The 18262-nt window shown below is 37.4% G+C and overlaps 1 protein-coding gene across 1 annotated transcript in view; it reads right to left on the bottom strand.

The window, feature by feature from the left end:
• Nucleotides 1-62: 62 nt before the first annotated feature.
• Nucleotides 63-18262, bottom strand: part of mcm3ap (minichromosome maintenance complex component 3 associated protein) — a 28104-nt gene continuing 9904 nt past the window's right edge. Inside the window, 24 exon segments of the mRNA XM_056465680.1 lie at nt 63-487; nt 577-721; nt 2428-2536; nt 2539-2575; nt 2663-2768; nt 3491-3664; nt 3750-4215; nt 6653-7043; nt 7814-7911; nt 7997-8258; nt 11521-11674; nt 11749-11883; nt 11974-12042; nt 12123-12320; nt 12440-12592; nt 13095-13199; nt 13298-13429; nt 14394-14494; nt 14576-14832; nt 14913-15136; nt 17002-17162; nt 17293-17455; nt 17594-17862; nt 17991-18188. Of these exon segments, the coding sequence (XP_056321655.1) occupies nt 323-487; nt 577-721; nt 2428-2536; nt 2539-2575; nt 2663-2768; nt 3491-3664; nt 3750-4215; nt 6653-7043; nt 7814-7911; nt 7997-8258; nt 11521-11674; nt 11749-11883; nt 11974-12042; nt 12123-12320; nt 12440-12592; nt 13095-13199; nt 13298-13429; nt 14394-14494; nt 14576-14832; nt 14913-15136; nt 17002-17162; nt 17293-17455; nt 17594-17862; nt 17991-18188 (4272 nt within the window). The 3' untranslated portion in view covers nt 63-322.

Below are 18262 nucleotides of genomic sequence, written 5' to 3'. Positions count from 1 at the left end.
ATCTTTGTCAAAAATATACATTTTAAATACAAAATGATTGCAATGAACAAAACACATTTAATATTCAGAAACGCGTACACCTGAAAAAAACAAATGCACAAACTCTAAATTAAATGTTTAAGAACAAGAAAAACACACTTAGCATGCAATTAAACTTAGGGATGAGATGCATGACAAGTATTTTCAATTAATCCAAAATAAAACAAAATAAAAACATCAAAAATAAAACTGCTGACTAATTAAGCAGCCAATAAAAGACATTCTGTTTCAAATAAAGAGACGGGAACTGCCATAAAGCAGCTTTTGTTAAACTAAAACACCTTCAGTTTTCAACAATATCTAAAAGACAGTTCAATTTAAGGCCACACGCACGTTCTTCCTCCCGCTGACTTGATAACTCTCTTTTCAAGTCCTCAAATCGCTGGAATAAAGACACCGGCCTGCTCTTTTCACTACGAGATGCAATCTTGTCCGAATCATCCATTTCCTTCAAATGACACACAGAAACGCATCTTGAAAGCCTTTATAATGAAAGCTTTGTTTGTTATTAGCACTAGTTCACCTGGAATACTGTACCTGTATGTGGACGGCCGCAGAAGGCCTCTTGCTGGTGGTCAACACTAAAGGTGGTGAAGACAGGAGGGTGGAAGGGAGAAAGAGAGGTAAAGAAGCAGAAGACAAAGCATCCGCCTCAATTCGTCGCCGAATCTGCTCTCCAATTCTAGATATGAATGTTAAAGAATGAAATCAGTACAATAACATTTTTTTTAAATCCCATAATGCATGTTAAAAGCAATCAACAAAAAAATAACAATTATTTACTCGCTCACAGACCATCCAAGAGGCAAATGACTCCCTATCTTCAGCAAACAAATTAAACTTTTGAATGACAGCAATCCAGGATTTTTCTCCATCTAATTGACATGATGGGTCTAAATGTAGACTGTCCAAACTTCATATTTAGACAGCTTTTTTAATAATTAAACATTAAGTGTTTTTCTTTGTTCATTCTTTAGCGTAATCAGTCATTCTTTATATAAAATAAAGAACTCTATACTTTGAACTAAAATGCTTGCATTCAGCTATATGCATTCACTGATTGCTTCACGACCTCTTGAGTGACGAATGTGATGGGAGTACATTTTTACTATTGAGTAGGGATGTCCAGATCCAATCACGTGATCGGAAATAGGGCCCGATCACGAGGTTTCAGACTCTGATCAGAATCGGACGTTACCTCCTGATCACGACTAGAATATATAGACTAAAACTCATCTATAGTTATGTGGTGGCACCACTAGACCTCTTTCTTGATTTCACACGGAAACAGCAACGTGTGCGACATGACATCACTTTGTTGCAGAGACGCTATTGGTTAAATGCCAGCAAAGTACAATACGGAAGCAGCTTGAAGCGGAAAGCGTGAGTATGTCAGTGGTCTGGAGATATTACAAAGTTGATGACGACAACATTGCCATAGCTAAACTGTGAGATATGTAAACTTGCGGTATTTGAGGTGGTGTTTATATATTAAATTTTTTTATATTTACTGTTGTACTGAAGTCTAAAAGGGAAGAATTTACGTTATTTATTACTTGATTGTTCAAGCTGCCTCACAGAAGTGCTGTTTGATAACGGAGTTGTTGAATGTTAAAATAAGGTGAATTAAATAGAAAATAAGGAACATCCTGGATCTGTTCCTTCGCTCTTCTTTATTCTTTATGTAATATAGAAGTATCAGATCGGGTTCTGATATCGGTAGATACTCAAAATCAAATGGCTCAGAGGCAAAAAAAAACCTGATCGGGACACCCCTACTATTGAGGAAAATGTAACTATAGAGGATAATTTAGGATGTGAGACACTCTTCACTTGTTTCATACTGGTTAAGAATTTCTTCTGTTGAACACAAAAGATATTTTGAAAAAAGTTGGAAACCTGTAGACATTGACTTGCATTGTATTTTATTGTCCTACTATGATGGTTAATGGCTACTGATATTCTCTGAAATATCTCCTTATGTGTTCTAGAGAAACTCTAAGGTTTGGAATAACTTAACAATGAGTAAATGTTGATTTTTGAATGTATTATCCCTTAAGGTTAAATGAGAGAAAGAAAGAAAGAAAGAAAAGAAAAAGAAAAAGAAAGAAAGAAAGAAAGAAAAGAAAGAAAGAAAGAAAAAGAAAGAAAGAAAGAAAGAAAGAAGAAAGAAAGAAAGAAAGAAAGAAAGAAAGAAAGAAAGAAAGGAAAGAAAGAAAAGAAAAAAGAAAAAATTTGAAGAAAATTAAAAAATAAAGGAAGAAACATTAAAGAAAGAAAGGAGGAAGGAAGAAAAACACGTAAGCAAAAGTCAGAAAAGAAAGAAAGAAAAATTAAAGAAAGAAAGAAAGAAAGAAGGAAAGAAAGAAAGAAAGAAAGAAAGCAAACCTCTGTCCCTCAGCATTCATCTCCTGAACAGTTGAGAGTGTATGTTGAAGTCTCTCCATTATGGGAGACTGTGTGCTGTCTGGAGCAAATATCCTATTCATTTTCTGGCAGATGATACTTTCCCAACCAGGTCAGCTGCATCTGTTTCCTTTAAAAACACAAAAGTTAAGACTTGATGGATTTTTTAAAAAGAAAAAAAAACTTTTTAAAGCTGTCATCTCTGGTATAACTCTACCTGTATGTGTGCAGTGCCAGCAGCAGGATGTTTTCTTGAGGCAAGGGGAAAAGAAGCACGACGCAAAGGATCTTCTCCAATCCGATGCGGTGTCTGCTCTCCAATCCTACAGATAGAAGTAATGGTTAACATCCCAAAAAGGCACCATTCAAAGGGTTAGTTCACCTCAAAATTTAATTCTGTTATGAAGTCACATGGAATGTTTTGACAATGTATTTGGTTCTTTTTCTGTACTTTAAACATTTAGGTACATGCTATTGGATTATCTTAATTGTGTTCAGAAGACGAACAAAGGTCTTGAGGGTTTGCAGCCACTTAAAGTGCAGTGAAGTGCTTTGAAATGTTCAGTTTTATTTCACGATTGATGTAATTTCAAACAAAACATGAACAGAGGGTGGGATATAGTGTAGCCTCCTCTCCTTTTAAAAAAACAGCCAATAGCGTTTTGTTTATCACTGCTCTGCCAGTGGGAGTGGTTGAGCTCAAGCAAATGTGGAGCTTCTTGAAGAGGGCGGGACATGTCAGATACTGGAGAGAATTTGATTGGTCATGATTTGTTAAGAAACTGAAATATGAGGTGACAAATAAAACTCAAAGCGGAAGTGACAAATTAAAAGCTTTACATGCTAATATCAATTTTATATCTCCTAAACGCAAATTTGGTCACAGTTTTGGTGTGCACTAGCTTATAGATATCCTAAAAAATACCAATACTGATACTGACATCTGAAAAACTTTAGTTTAATTTCATGGGACGTTTAAGGGTGAGTAAAATAAACATTTTAGGGTGAATTAACCCTTTAACTCTAATTATCTGTTAAAGCTTACCTCTGGCTCTCAGCATTCATATCACGGATAGAAGAGAGCATCTGTTTAAACTTCTGCTCTATGGGAATCTGTGCAGTGTCTTCAACAGACGGACGTTCCTCTATGTCTATGTGACTCTGAAACAGATTCTGTCTGGGGTAAAGTCTGGTCGCAGAGGAACCCTTGACTTTACACCTATAAAAAAGGTTCAAAATTGTTACTCTTTTATTGTACGTTTGTAATGACATTAATAATACATGCGCATAACCGTGATAGTTACACTTCTGAGGCCTGCTGTTTCTCATGGTACGTCTGTTTCACAGCCTCAATCCAAATATTAGGGGGCTGAAAACTCTTCAGGCTGTCTTTGTTAAAATATACAAGAATCTCGCCATCATCTGTGATAGCATCTGCAGATATAACAAGAACAGCATATATTTTAATAACAAAGAATTAAGCCAAAGGTTATACAGTTGGTTTCCAATCTGTTATTCTCACCTTTGCCACCAGAGTCTCCAAACTCCAGTCCTTCATGCGATGCTCTACACACAGACTTATGATGTCATCCCAAGGAATTTCATGAAAGGACGGTCCAGCCTTCTCATAGTCGTCTTCATCTGCGTATTGGTAGTTCACTCTTCTTAGCAGGTTCTCCAAGCGGGACATTAGAATGGGCTGGCTTAAGGGCGAGGTGGGAATCTGCGATACATACTGGAATATAGAGGCACATAAATGTGGCCAGGAAGCTGTGGAATAATGGAAGAAATTGTTTTATTAGTTTAGTTAATATAGACATTCATAAAATTTATTTAGTTATTTCAGGCTCAACAATATACTGAAATGTACTGGAATCTACACTAAACATACACTATAGGTTCATTGATGACATGCACACTTCAGATGGAGGGCAGGAAGTGGTTCTTCTACAAAGGAATCGCTGTCAGAACATCAAAATGTTTGTTTTATGTTGTTTATAATTAATTAAATCGGGCAAAATAAGAAATGCCGAACAGCTTTTATAGAACTCCAAAGGTTTTGTTCATAAAGGGGGGAAAGTTCAAGAAACTGGCTGAAAAATGCAAGAAAAGGCGGAATGTAATAAACATTTATTCAATAAATCCATGTGTAATAACTTTTTTAGAACACGATAATTCAAATGATAGCACCAATAAAGATTATATACAGGCCTAGCTATGTAAATAAATGTTAATGTGTTACATAAAATAAGATACAAACACCACCACACACACAGAACCTAAGAGAATATAAATAATGTACCCTGCCATGTAATCGCTGCAATGAAATCTCCGTCTTGTTTTGCAATAATCCAAGTCTTTACTGGCGTATTGGCAGAATAAACATCAGTAACGTGAACATCGAGATGCGAAGCAGCATTGAATGATTGTTGATGGTAAGTTTAACGACAGAACAAAAAAGAAAACGTAACCCTTGCAACAAAACTACTCGCTTATTATTGTGGAGCACTTTTCCCCCTTACGAAATTAAATAAATGAATAATAACGTAGACTATGCGTTCACGCTTTAGTCTGCTTTCATCTGCTATTTCGGGAAAAACTATAGTAATTTATAATGTTTTTGAACCACATAGTAAAGTGTATGACATGTACAACTCTTTGCTAATGAATGCTACAGAATACTGCAGCATAGTAAACTGATAAACCTTAATAAATATTGTAACGTTGGTGTAAACCAGGGGTGTCCAAACTCGGTCCTGGAGGGCCGGTGTCCTGCAGATTTTAGCTCCAACTTGCCTCAACACACCTGCACGGATGTTTCTAGAAAGCCTAGTAAGTGCTTGATTAGCTAGCCCAGGTGTGTCTGATTGGGGTTGGAACTAAACTTTGCAGGACACCGGCCCTCCAGGACCGAGCTTGGACATGCCTGGTGTAAACTGTGCATCATTGTGATTATAGCATAGAAAACTGCCTATTAAATAATTTGTTTACTACAGTTTTGTCGTACCACAGCAACAATATAATTCCTACGACAGTTTAATTCAATTAATCTATAGTAGCATCTATAGTATGCTTCCAAACACTATAGTATTTACTATAGTATTTTTAATGTAACGCAATTATACAGTTTGTACCGCATCGATGACTGGCAAATATATATCTGTTAAATCATGACCCATTAAATGCTCTCCAGTATCTGACATGTCAGTCTTGGTGCTGTCATTAAAAATCATGGAGGCGTCGGCGCCAGTGGTGTAGTGGTTAGTGCGTCGACACATGCACTCTGGTGCTCACGGTGACCCGAGTTCGATTCCCGCCTCGTGGTCCTATGCTGATCCTTCCCTCTCTCTGCTCCCCATTCTTTCCTGTCAATACTCTCTACTGTTCTTTACAATAAAAGGTGAAAACCCCGAAAAAAATTATTATAAAAAATAAAAATAAAAAAATCATGGAGGCCATACACACTACAGGATAAAGTAGTTTTTGATGAAAACAAACAAACAAAATCTAAGTTACTTTGTTAACCTTTCATGTTATAAGTTAAACAGATGGTATAGTAAACTTTTAATAAACTACATTAAAGCCTTGTCAACGTTTTGGAAATTGTTTTTGTTGTCATTGAGATATTGTTTAAAATGTTACTTTTCAAAGGGGCTGTACTCATTTATACTCATATAATATATATATATATATATATTATGATAGTATAACTCATATTTTACTCAATATTTTAATTCATTCTGTCTAACGTTAGTTATCCGTGCTGTTGTTTTATTGGAAATTTCATTCCAAAATGGCCACCGCGTGACACTAGTGGCATCTAGAGGCTGTTTCCCAAATAGCACGAGTGTCGCCTCTTGGTGATTCTATGCTCTTTGCCAATATTCAAAGATAAAATTCAGGCAAACTTTAGCATACAACTATACATTGCATAATCAAAAACAGGAAAAAAAATATACCTTGTAAAATTGCATTTAAGACTTTTTCATACCCTTTAAGGGCCTTAAACTTATAATACTTTAAGACCCCACAGACACACTGTAATTATATTAAAATATATAAACTGCTGACTTTCCCTCAAGATTAAATTTAATGTTTAATTTTCTCAAATTCTTTACACTAAAACACACCATAAGTTGTAGCGTCGACTGAGGTCAAATATGGACGTTTTCAAGCACCAAACTGCAAAATAGAAAACATAACCTACCATCAACAGAAGGGAGATCCCACTCAGGAAGCTGCCGACTGAGAATGCTTCTCCTCAGCCATTGCAGGTGTTCTGGAGAGTTCCAGGCCTGGTGAGGAATCAGCTCACTGTTCTCTGGGAGTGAGAATTCAGGAGGTGGCCAGCAGAGAGCGGACAGGTGCTCTGACGAAACCACACCTGCCAGAAAACTCAGCACACTATTGCAGAGCTCCACAATAGGTTCTGCATGCTGAGATGGAAGATCTGCATTCTTTCTGTCCAGCTTGTCTTGTTGTAGTCTGGAGTAGAACTCTCGGCACAGGCCTAATTCAACAACCTGCAGCAGGGTCTGAGAGGAGAGGGCCGGACTGACAGGAGAGCGGGCGGAAAGCCACCTCACAACATGACTCATCTGAAAAACAATGATTATAAAAAAAAAGTTAGTAAGCGCGTAATTGTTTTCAGGTAAAAGTTGCATAAAGGCCTAACAGGAACCTTTCACCAGTAAACATGGCTGAGGCTTTTGATTACTTTTACAACTAATGTTCAATGTCTTGTAGGTCTATGTGATTTTGGGGAAGTGGGGTGAACAAATAATTTTTCCGACTGTTATTTTGATTGTGATTTAATAGAAATCTGTTTATATGAGCCCTTACTAGGGAGATGACATCATTACTCCACACTATTTGTTTGTTTGTTTGTTTTAAAGGTGGGCAGTACTTTTGATTTGAGCAGTGTTAATTGGGCAGAATCAGACTGTGCTAATTCAATTGGCAAGCAAGTGGACAGTTAAGCACTTGCTCTTGGCTGATCATTTGTGGTATATTTATGTTGCCATTTCGCAATTTGCAAATTATGACGCTTCCAATTGCGATTATGATTCAATTTCGATTAATCACACTACATTAGTTTCTTGTACAGACCAATAAAGTAATGTGTAATCATTTTGTATGTAGATTTTTATAACTCAAAGTGGCCAATGACTTGCAACTTATTAATCAACAAACACAATTTGTACACCACAACTTCTGCTAAAAATGTTCTTTGATGTTCTACTGATGATAAATATAAATCACCATCCTGGTTTACCTGATGGTGAGTAAATTAACTGCAAATTAAAATTTTTGGGTAAACTATCCCTATTAACTATATTTACTACAAATAACATTTTTGAAGACCAACCTGCTCAGAGCCTTGCAGGTCATTGAGGGTAGCTGGAATATGGACAAAGATGTATTCAGAGATGAGGCCTTCTTCGACTAACATATCCAGCAAGAGTGCTGTGAAAGAGAGAGAACATAATCATCAAATTGTGTTCTTAACTTTCTTGATTTCGATACTAAACATTTGTATATCAATACTTGCCTTCTTCCAAAACCTGATCACCATCTTGGTTGCCAGTGACCACCACAGCCAGTGGTACAGGAGAGTGCCAGCAACTGGCCTGCTGTACCTGCCTTAGCTGGAGGAGGGCCGAGAGCAGCGGCACATCCTCCTCCTCTTCTTCATCCTCCTGTCCTGCACTGTTCACAGGGGGAAGTAGCATCAGCAGAGCGTTGGTACCATGGAGCTCCTTCTGTTCCTCCAGCAGACACTGGTCTTTTGTACTCAGAGGTCCATGACATGCCTGTGCACATGCACACACATATACATACATGCATGAATTTCAATACTTTTTAAGACTTTTTAAAGACCTTCTTAGAATATTTTAAGACCTCGACGCCACTTCAAGTTCTAATCAGTATCAAACTTAATAAACAGCTGTAGTTAAAGAAATCAATGGAGCGCAACATTGCAACAGAACTCAGGTAAGCTCGGAAGAAACAAAGCTTGAAAGAATAAATTAAACCAAAGGCAAGATTTATTCAAATGTCTGACACATTTACATCTACGAACAAATAAAATACGAATGACAGAGGTTGCTGTCGTAACTGTTTTGACATATTCAGCTGTTGTGTTGGGTAGTGGTGTGGCTGGTGGTGCATAATAACTGGCGATGGACGGCTGCAGCTATTCTCTGTGGCCAACAGCAGCCTTGCAGCTAGCACCCTGCTTGTGTGACTTTACAGTGTTTATGCCCATCGACGATACACTAAATTTATTTTAACAATACGTACAGTAGGCCTTGCGGTTGTTTTCAGCGACAGGCTTTAGCCAGTGTTTAAACTCGTTTTTCTCCAACCAGGAGAACGCAAACTTACATTTTCCCATTTTGCCGTTGGTTTCGCTCTTTGAATTTGCTTCAAACGGAGAGTGTCACATCACTTTCCTGCGTTTGTGGCAAATTACGATTATTTATTTTTATTATAAATATATTTATGCCTATTTGGAGTCAAACACTTTGGACAATGCTTGAATAAAATGTAAGACCACATAAAAACGTGATTATGACTTATTAATACCTTTTAAGGGCCTTCATTTTCTCATAATTGGTCTATCAACTTTTAATACTTTTTAAGACCCCACGGACACTTAATTATTAAAACATTACTCCATGTTTCAATAAAGACTTTAAGAAATGTCAGAAGCTTATTATAGTGACGTTGAAGCCAAGTGACTGAGGTGTAAGACTGATGTAACGGAGTAAATGATAATAGAATTTGTCAAAGAGCCCCTATTTTGCTTTAAAAAATGTCATATTTTGGTTTTGGGGGTCTCCAACAACATGCTGATATGCGTGCAAGGTCAAAAAATACTTTCATTGTCCTATAATATGCATTTTTTTTACCTAATTATCCCAGCGACTCCCATATGATTCGTTCAGCGATTCATTTGTTCCCAAACCCCTCCTTAGCATGAAGCTAATCTGCGCTGATTGGACTGATGACCAAGTCTATTGCGATTGGTTGACTGCGTTCAGCGTGAGACAGAGAGAAAAGCCCACCACGGCTACAGTATTAAGTAGCAGAAAGTATGTGAGAGCCCAATGCAATAAAGCAATGCAGTTAAACACCAGCATATTACTCTACTCTTAACCCTAACCCCAAGTAATAACAACGACACACATTCAGTAATAATCCACACAATAGCAAAAGTTGAACTATTTTGAAAATTGACTGCGCTGTGTGTGTGAGGAACAGCTGATGGTGGCCATAGCAAAGGCAAACAGCAGAGGATCACGAGTTCAAAAACGCGGTAAAGAAGCACGCATCATGTTTTTAACGTAGTTTTGGACGCGATATGTGAACAGCCCTATAAAGATTTTACCTGAGAGATACAGTACTAGCACTAATCTATAATAGATACGTGATTACAACTCATAACACACAATTAAACACATATTTTGCAAACTACACAAAATGAGGCAACAATTTTAATCACACCTACATGTTATGATCCGGAGGAAGAAGAAACTGGTCCATTTAAACTGTACTGACGAAGTCCCTGTCAAAGTCTGTTTTATCTATAGACTGTAAAATATATGGACGTAGTATCCGTGACGTCACCCATAGGTTTCTGAACACTGCAAAAGAAGCAACAAGTAGGCGCGGCCAACCGTCGCCATTTTGTTCGCGCGTCATCGCACCCACGGCGGGATACCAAACAAGGGCAAAGAGGCGGAGAGTGAGCGGAAATACAGACACCTGCTGGCACTCTGCTTAGACCTGGCAGACAGACTTTACTTTGGGAGAAACACTTGATACTTTATTACCTGCGACTCATTTGTGTTCTGACCACATGTGCTTGGCTGTACACTATATCAATAAAGTGTTTAGACTTTTAAAAACACTGTAGTAATACATTGAGCCACTAAGCATTGTTCTTATGACGTTTTTCTACAGGAGGAAAACGCAAATTACTTTCAAACACTTCAGATATAGTCTGTGTTAGTAAATGCAAGACTATTGATGAACTCCAGGCATAACACTGTATGACAACGCTTCAGATGACTGTTCTAGAGCCTACAGCTAATCAATCTGTCACATTTTGGAGTGCTTTACGGGTCTAAAGAAAAATATTAATGATAAATGAGCTTAAATAAAACAAATACATTTATAGAGATGGTATACAAGTATATAACTTTACTCACATGAGAAACGGAGGCCACATGAATGGTTTGTGAGCACAATTAAATGCACACAGCATCCCATATCATCTGATAATTGTAAGAGATAAGTCCAAAAGGCAACTGACTGTGTAAAGCCACATAAAACAAAACAAAAATACGATGAATATGCCGAGATCAGTGGCTAATCTGCCGGATTCAGCTCAGGTGAAGTGATGGCGACCAGCGAGACCTAGCTGTCACTCAAGTGGCCACGCCCGTAATTATGCAAACTTAATATAACCTATTATAAAGGAAATGGATGAGTTATAAAAAAATTCACCCCCCTCACAGTTGTCATGGAGGGTAATAATAGCTATATGAACCAAAATCGTTCTTTGTACCAGGCAGTAAACACCTTTTTTCTGCTGTGCAGTTGGCCATTCTAACAGTGGGCTCAATTGCAATTTGCTCTATTATGGAGCCAGGACTAGCGGAATTTTGATGAATTGCAGTTTCAGTTACTTCCGTATTGGCTTCCCGAGGGAGAGCGGGAGGTTGCCGCTTGGTTTTATCAACCATCAGAAAAATGACAGGAACAAACACAGCACACGATTGGCTATACTGTTGTGTTGTTCACATTTTACAGGAACTGGAACTACATATTTGTTGATGTTTTGCTTGATCACATCGACACAGTACATCCGAACTCAACTCGATTCGTTTATTCGACTCCGAGTCAAATATTTCCCTAAAGAATCAATAGTTTTAAACAGGGTGCACTTTTAGATTTAAACCTCAGCTGGATGTTTTCATTCACTTAGTGCTGTTACACACTGCATGAAAGCTCATTTTCAAAAACCCATAATAGGGGCTCTTTAAAATATTTACTCTATAAACTCACCTTTACAGAAATGTAAACTTCATGAGTCTGTCCCCTAATATTGGTCAGGCTGTGACTGACACACAGCGTTTTCAGCTGCCCTTTTGATTCTTTCTCGCTCTCTTCAGATTCATTTCCTCCACCCAATTTAACCTCAAGCCAATCTGTCAGAATCCTGCATGGAAACAAACACAAGTCAGTTATTATCTCGTATGTTTTAAGAAACTTTCCCACCATTTCATTACTCACCTGCTGGCAAAGGTTATGTCACTATCGCAGCTGCTTGGCATCAAAACCGTAGCTTTCCAGAAGATTGTGTCCGGTGCATTAGGAGTGCTCTCCGCCACAAGTGTGGGCAGGTCAAGAGGCATCCATACACGCTCACTGCAAAATAAGCATACAAAAACATTGATTTAAAATAAGTTATCTGCATTCAGCACATCTATTGCAAATGGTGTCATCACTGAGCCTCACCTCAGTAAGAGATTGTAGTAATAGGACACTTTCATTTGATGAACTGCCTCCTGTCTCATTCTCAGCAAACTATAGTAATAAAGAGCAATGGTTGAGATGCAGTCCAAACAACTTCAAAACAACCAAAACTGAAGTCTCCAATTACAGACCTTGTGCAGGAAACTGCCATGTTGCCAGAGTTGCCAAGATTCACCATGCCCTGAGCCAGGAGGTCCAGACAGTGGTTTGAAGGAGCACTGGGGACGAGCGCCTTCAGTTTAAACTGTGGATCTACACAACCAGGGGCTGCTGGGAAACCACGCATCTGTCTCTTTAGCTGACGACGAACAGCTACCACATCACGCCACCTAGAGTACATGCACACATCTGTTCCTTAAAGGTTTCAAAAATAGTATGAAAAAAGGACAAATATTTCCTCTAGGACACAACTTGCTAAAAATAAAGGGAAATAATAATGTCATTAAACCTCTTGATGAATTTGTGGATGTGCCTCAATCCTTCATCCAGGATCTCTTGTGCTATACAGGCCACCTCCTCGGCTAATGTCTCCTCTATTATGCTTTCACATTCCTCTGCTGTGCAGCGAGCAATATAAGCTGCTTTTTCTTCTAAAGCAAGTCTGGAAGGGAACAACAAAATCACCAATTCTGCACAAGTTCACTAGTGAAGTTTACAAAACTAGTCAAAAACAAGTCATTTCTCAATTGTTGCCATAACATGGGGTTATAATATGATATACTGCATTTAGCACAAATTAAGCCTAACTAAAACTGTGACCCTGTTCATAAAATCTGTCATAAGTAGCAATATCTGGAAATTGAAATTTATGTATAATCTAAAAGCTGAATAAGTAATAATTTCACAGATTTGTGGTATATGTTTAGCCGAGATGCAACAATTTGAAAATCTGGACTCTGAAGCAAATCAAAATACTGAGATAATTCACTTTAAAGTTTGCAAATTAAGTTCTTATCAATGCACATTAATAATCAAAAATTGAGTTTTGATAAACTTACAGTACAGCTAATATGTTCACATCATTAATATTCTAATGATTGTTTGCCAAATAACATACACTAAACAAGGACAATTCCATTAGATGTTTGCTGTGGATTAAGTACCTTATCTCAGCCTCTGCAGTTGCTCTAATGCTCTCTGTTAGTACCTCATCACTGATTTTAGCACACAGCTCAGCACTGAACTGCTGTAGAAACGCTTCCTTTTGCCTGACATCAAACACAAAAATGAGAGTTTGCAACGTGACATAAAAACACAACCATCATATTACAAAAAAGAAAACAAATGCAGAGACTCCCTCACACACCTGGCTTCCTCCTCCTTGCGTTTCTCCTCCGCAATTCTCTCCTTCTCTGCAATGATCTCTGATGTGGACACTTCCCGCAGAAGCTGAAGCAAGACTTCACTCACAACTGTTTCCAGCTCACTGTCACTTGCACTGCAAGACATACAGTTGAAGTCAGAATTATTAACCCCCTTTGAATTTTTTTCTTTTTTAAATATTTCCCAAATGATGTTTAACAGAGAAAGGAAATTTTCACAGTATGTCTGATAATATTTTTTCTTCTGGAGAAAGTCTTATTTGTTTTATTTTGGCTAGAATAAATGCAGTTTTACATTTTTATGAACCATTTTAAGGTCAAAATTATTAGCCCCTTTTAGCTAATTTTTTTTTCGACTGTATACAGAACAGACCATCATTATACAATAACTTGCCTATACAGTAACTTAGTGTGTCTTGAAAAATATCTAGTAAAATATTATTTACTGACATCATGGCAAAGATAAAATAAATCAATTATTAGAAATGAGTAATTAAAACTATTATGTTTAGAAATGTGTTGAAAAAATCTTCTCTTTGTTAAAAAGAAATTGGGGAAAAAATAAACAGGGGGGCTAATAATTCTGACTTCAACTGTATGTTAGATATACATTATGGTAGGTTTATGGGTGTAAAAAAAATTCTGTGCTCAAAAATTCTGAGAGCTTACCTGCAAAGTCTTGCATCTTACTACGAACAACAGGTGATGAGGATGGCACATAGAATAATAGGAGTTATCACATACCCCGTAAACTATCATTTTGATTGGATGCCCCTTGGGATTTCACGAATCGTTATAAACTTACTTTAGTACCTACAGCATTTTGGTTATAAAATAAAAGTGGTGAATTGATGACTTATTAATATTTATGTTTTTGTAATTGACGGTAAGTGTTTGTATTTATTGTGTTAAGTGTCATTTTTGTTATATGTGAATCACCACACCATGTCAGCATGAACTGCACTAAGGAAATTAAAAAGCCTTAAATTTAAAAAAAAAAAGAAATCTCACGATCAAACTGCTTGCTAGACTTTAACCTTCAATAACTTTAAGCCTAAAGCGGCAAGAATACCATCCTACCTGAGGGCCAGAGACACATATTCAGCAGCTGAACGTGTTACATCAGAGACTTCAGCTACAACCACCTCATTAACCACTGCATCCACCTCTGCCATAATATCCTGCAAAAGATGATGTCATCGGTGAGTTTGGTAATGTGAAGGATTGCTTTATTCTGTGGTTAAGACTGTAAAGCATCTCACCTGATCTGTGTAGGTTGGCTCTGGTTTGGGTGGAGGTGATGGGGGTCGGACCGGCTGTGGTGCTAGTATGGGTGGGAAAACCAGCTGTTGCACCACAGGAAGAGTGGACTCTGCCGTTTGAGACTTCTCTCCAGTTTCTTCAGTGTCGTCAGGTTTTACAGGCTCAAGCAAACCCATGAAAAGCCGTGGTTCGGCTAGAAGCCTTGTTTTCACCTGAGGCCTGGGTTCAGGCTCTGCGAAAGTCTTCTGCGCAGGAGCTGCCAAGAACAAAGTAACTTGTAAGCACAAATATACTGATATTTCCTGTAATAAATTAAGCGCTGAAGATCCTCCTCACCTTTCAGAACAGCTGGTGGAGGCTCTGAAGAAAGACCATCTCCAGTGTATTTGTTGTTGGAGTCAAAGCTACAAACAGGACTGTGCTGTGGTGGGTTAGGTAGTGGTCCACCATTCACCACCTCTCCTATTAGTACAGTTCTTTTCTTCTCAATCGCCACAGACTTCTTCTGCGGCAGGGAGTAATCAGGCTCCTGATAGGCTGTCCGGCTAAGTTCTACCATCCTGGATGAAAGATGAACATTAGGAATTAGTTTTCATAAATTCTAAATAGGTATGTGTGATATTTAAGCTCTATGATAACCTTATTACATTGTAATTGTTGTTTTAAGGAAGTGCAAGCTGACATTATCAATTATGTAATTTACTTTGCAAATAAACTAACAAAAATGTGCTTGGAGATTAGTGATGCACCAAAATATCCTGAACCCAAACTTCTGGATGCATTTGGATAATTAAGAAATTAGTAATTTATAGGACTTTTTACATTTAACTCAACTTAAATTATACCAATTTAAAAATATGTATAATTCAGATTTTTATTTTTTATTATATTAATTCTATTAAAACCAGTCAAGAAGCGTCATTTTACCAGAGCTGCCATGACAACAATGTAGCACTATTGCAAGCAGCAGGAACCAGTATAATAAATGTCCTGTTAGCACAGAATTAGTATTTCTAGTAAGCATGTGCGATTCACACATAGTTATCATCGATGGTGTGCTCTGCTGCTCTTGTGCTTTTGTCAGCGCAGCAACAAACTTCCCTACAGAGTACAAGCCACTAAAATGAATGGGTTTCACAGCACAGCAACCTCTGCATCTGGTGGGAAAACTGCATCACACTGTGCAATGACTACTGCTGGTGGGAGAGTAAAACAAGCGCAATGTTTCTGCTCATATCTTCAGCCATTTTTTCCCATTTAGCCAAAAATGCAGAGCATCCTTACTGAAAAATCCAAAAGCATTTACTGTGTGATCAAACCTATTTTAACATTAATATAACATTTTCATATCTTCTATCAAAGAGACGATTATATCTTTTTTAAGTCAACTTCATACACCCCTAGACCTGATATTGTAAAATATTTTAATAAAAGTGATATATTTTTATATTTAGACAAACCACCTGTAGAAAACACACTCTTTTATTGACACTTTAACCGACACGTGCACCAGTTTTACACCAGAAACGCTCTTACAATTACTCAAAAAAAAATTTATTGCATTTATGAAGTGGGCTTTACACAGGTGAGTGGGCTTGACAAACCACCTGTAGAAACACTCTTCTCTCAAAAAAAACCCCACTCACCCCTCCTAACTTCAGCACTTAATTATCTGAGCACAAACAGTTCCTTTGTATGTACCAGTATATAAAAATATATAAAATATTCATATTTTTATATATAGTTGAAGTCATAATTATTAGACCCCCTTTGATTTTTTATTTCTTTTTTTAAATATTTCCCAAATGATTTTTAACAGAGCAATGAAATCTTCACAGTATGTCTGATAATATTTTTTCTTCTGGAGAAAGTCTTGTTTGTTTTATTTCAGCTTTATTTGAGCAAGCATTTGTTTTATTTCAGCTAAAAAAGTATTTTTTTATTTTTTAAAACCATTTTAAGGTCAAAATTATTAGCCCCTTTAAGCTTTTTCCCCCCGATAGTCTGCAGAACAAACCATCATTATACAATAACTTGCCTAATTACCCTAACCTGCCTAGTTAACCTAATTAACCTAGTTAAGCCTTTAAGCTGTATAGGAGTGTCACTGTATAGAAGTGTCACCTGTCACTTTAAGCTGTTTAGAAGTGTCTTGAAAAAAATATTTAGTAAATATATTTTACTGTCACCATGGCAAAGATAAAATCAGTTTTTAGAAGTAAGTGATTAAAACTATTATGTTTAGAAATGTGTTGAAAAAAATCTCTATATTAAACAGAAATTGGGGGAAAAAATAAACAGGGGGGCTAATAATTCTGACCTTAACTGTATATTGATAAAGATTTGTAAAAAAAAAAGGTTATTTTTTTCCTAAATTAATACATTTTTATTGCAAAAATAAGCAGAGAATATAAACATGACATACCCATCACTGATAGTTAGGCCATATTGTTGAATAAATTCTGTTGCTTCAGTGGCATTGCGGAACATGAGCATTCTGACAAAGTCCTCGACTGGAAAGATTGTTGATCTCTGGGATCCAACAGTAAAGGCCACATTGAGAATTTTCAGTGCTTGTCTTCTCACCTAATCATACAGAGACAAAAACAACAAAACATTTGTTTTAATTACAGATTCTGTTAGTTGTGAATTACAAATGACTTTTTAGTTAGTTGTGAATTACAAAAATACTGGCTGCAAACGAAGATGCATTTACCTGATTGAAGTATCTGTGAAGTATGCAGCTGCTTAAATAAGAAGCTGCGCTCACAAGTTTAAAGAACCGGACAAAGTTATTGCTGTTGAGTGCTGCAAAGACCTGCACTGCAAAATCTACTTCCGGAGACTCTCGTACTTCTTTACGGAACTGCTGCACCTCACTGCATTGAGACAAACAAATCCTTTATATTATTTACACTATAAATGCAATCAGAGGATGACTTGAGTGAACTATCCCCTCAAAACCAGATTTAAAAGTCTGAGACACAAAAGAAAAGGTTAGAAATAAACTGTTTTACCGCAGAATGTCTCCATCGTTGAGCTTAACCAGCACATTGTATTGGCGAAACTCTGCCTCTTTCGGGCAGTACACCTCCTTAGTGGCTAAATCTTGATACATCTCCTTTAGACTCTGCAGGCATTTTGTCATATTCTCATTGTTGATCTTGGCGTCGAAAGACATCATAGGTTCCTGGCAGAGGTGATGGGCACAGTGTATGTGGAAACGTGTACATTTCTCAATGAGAGATACTGTTTCTGGATCGCACAGATGCTGCTGGGTAATGTCCTGCAAGAAAAGAAGAAATTGTAACAAACTTAAAGAAAAGTAATTCATATCAGATCAATTAGTTTTCATATTTCAATGAATGATGCAATTAAATCAATAGTAGCTGAAGCAATTAAAGTTAGGCCCACCTTCCTAATGCCTCTGGTTCTGTTCCAGACAAAGTCATACCAGTCACGGCAATTGCCCTCACCCTGGTCCATAATCTGAGTCACCAGGTAGTCCATAGTCATGCTTAGCACAGGAAGGGGTCTAAGCTCATGAGGCAGAGGTTCTTCCTGATCAGCTGAAGACCTGCTATACTCTTTGATGGCAGCATAATGATCCACCTAAGCAGAAGGTGAAAATGTAATCATCTCAAAGGTAACCAATGACATACAAATTGTGTCATACAGAAGTCCAG

Source organism: Danio aesculapii, chromosome 9 (assembly GCF_903798145.1).
Source record: "Danio aesculapii chromosome 9, fDanAes4.1, whole genome shotgun sequence".
Taxonomy (NCBI): domain Eukaryota; kingdom Metazoa; phylum Chordata; class Actinopteri; order Cypriniformes; family Danionidae; genus Danio; species Danio aesculapii.
The sequence above is the reverse complement of the archived record's forward strand: the minus strand, read 5'-3'. Positions and strand labels throughout refer to the sequence as shown.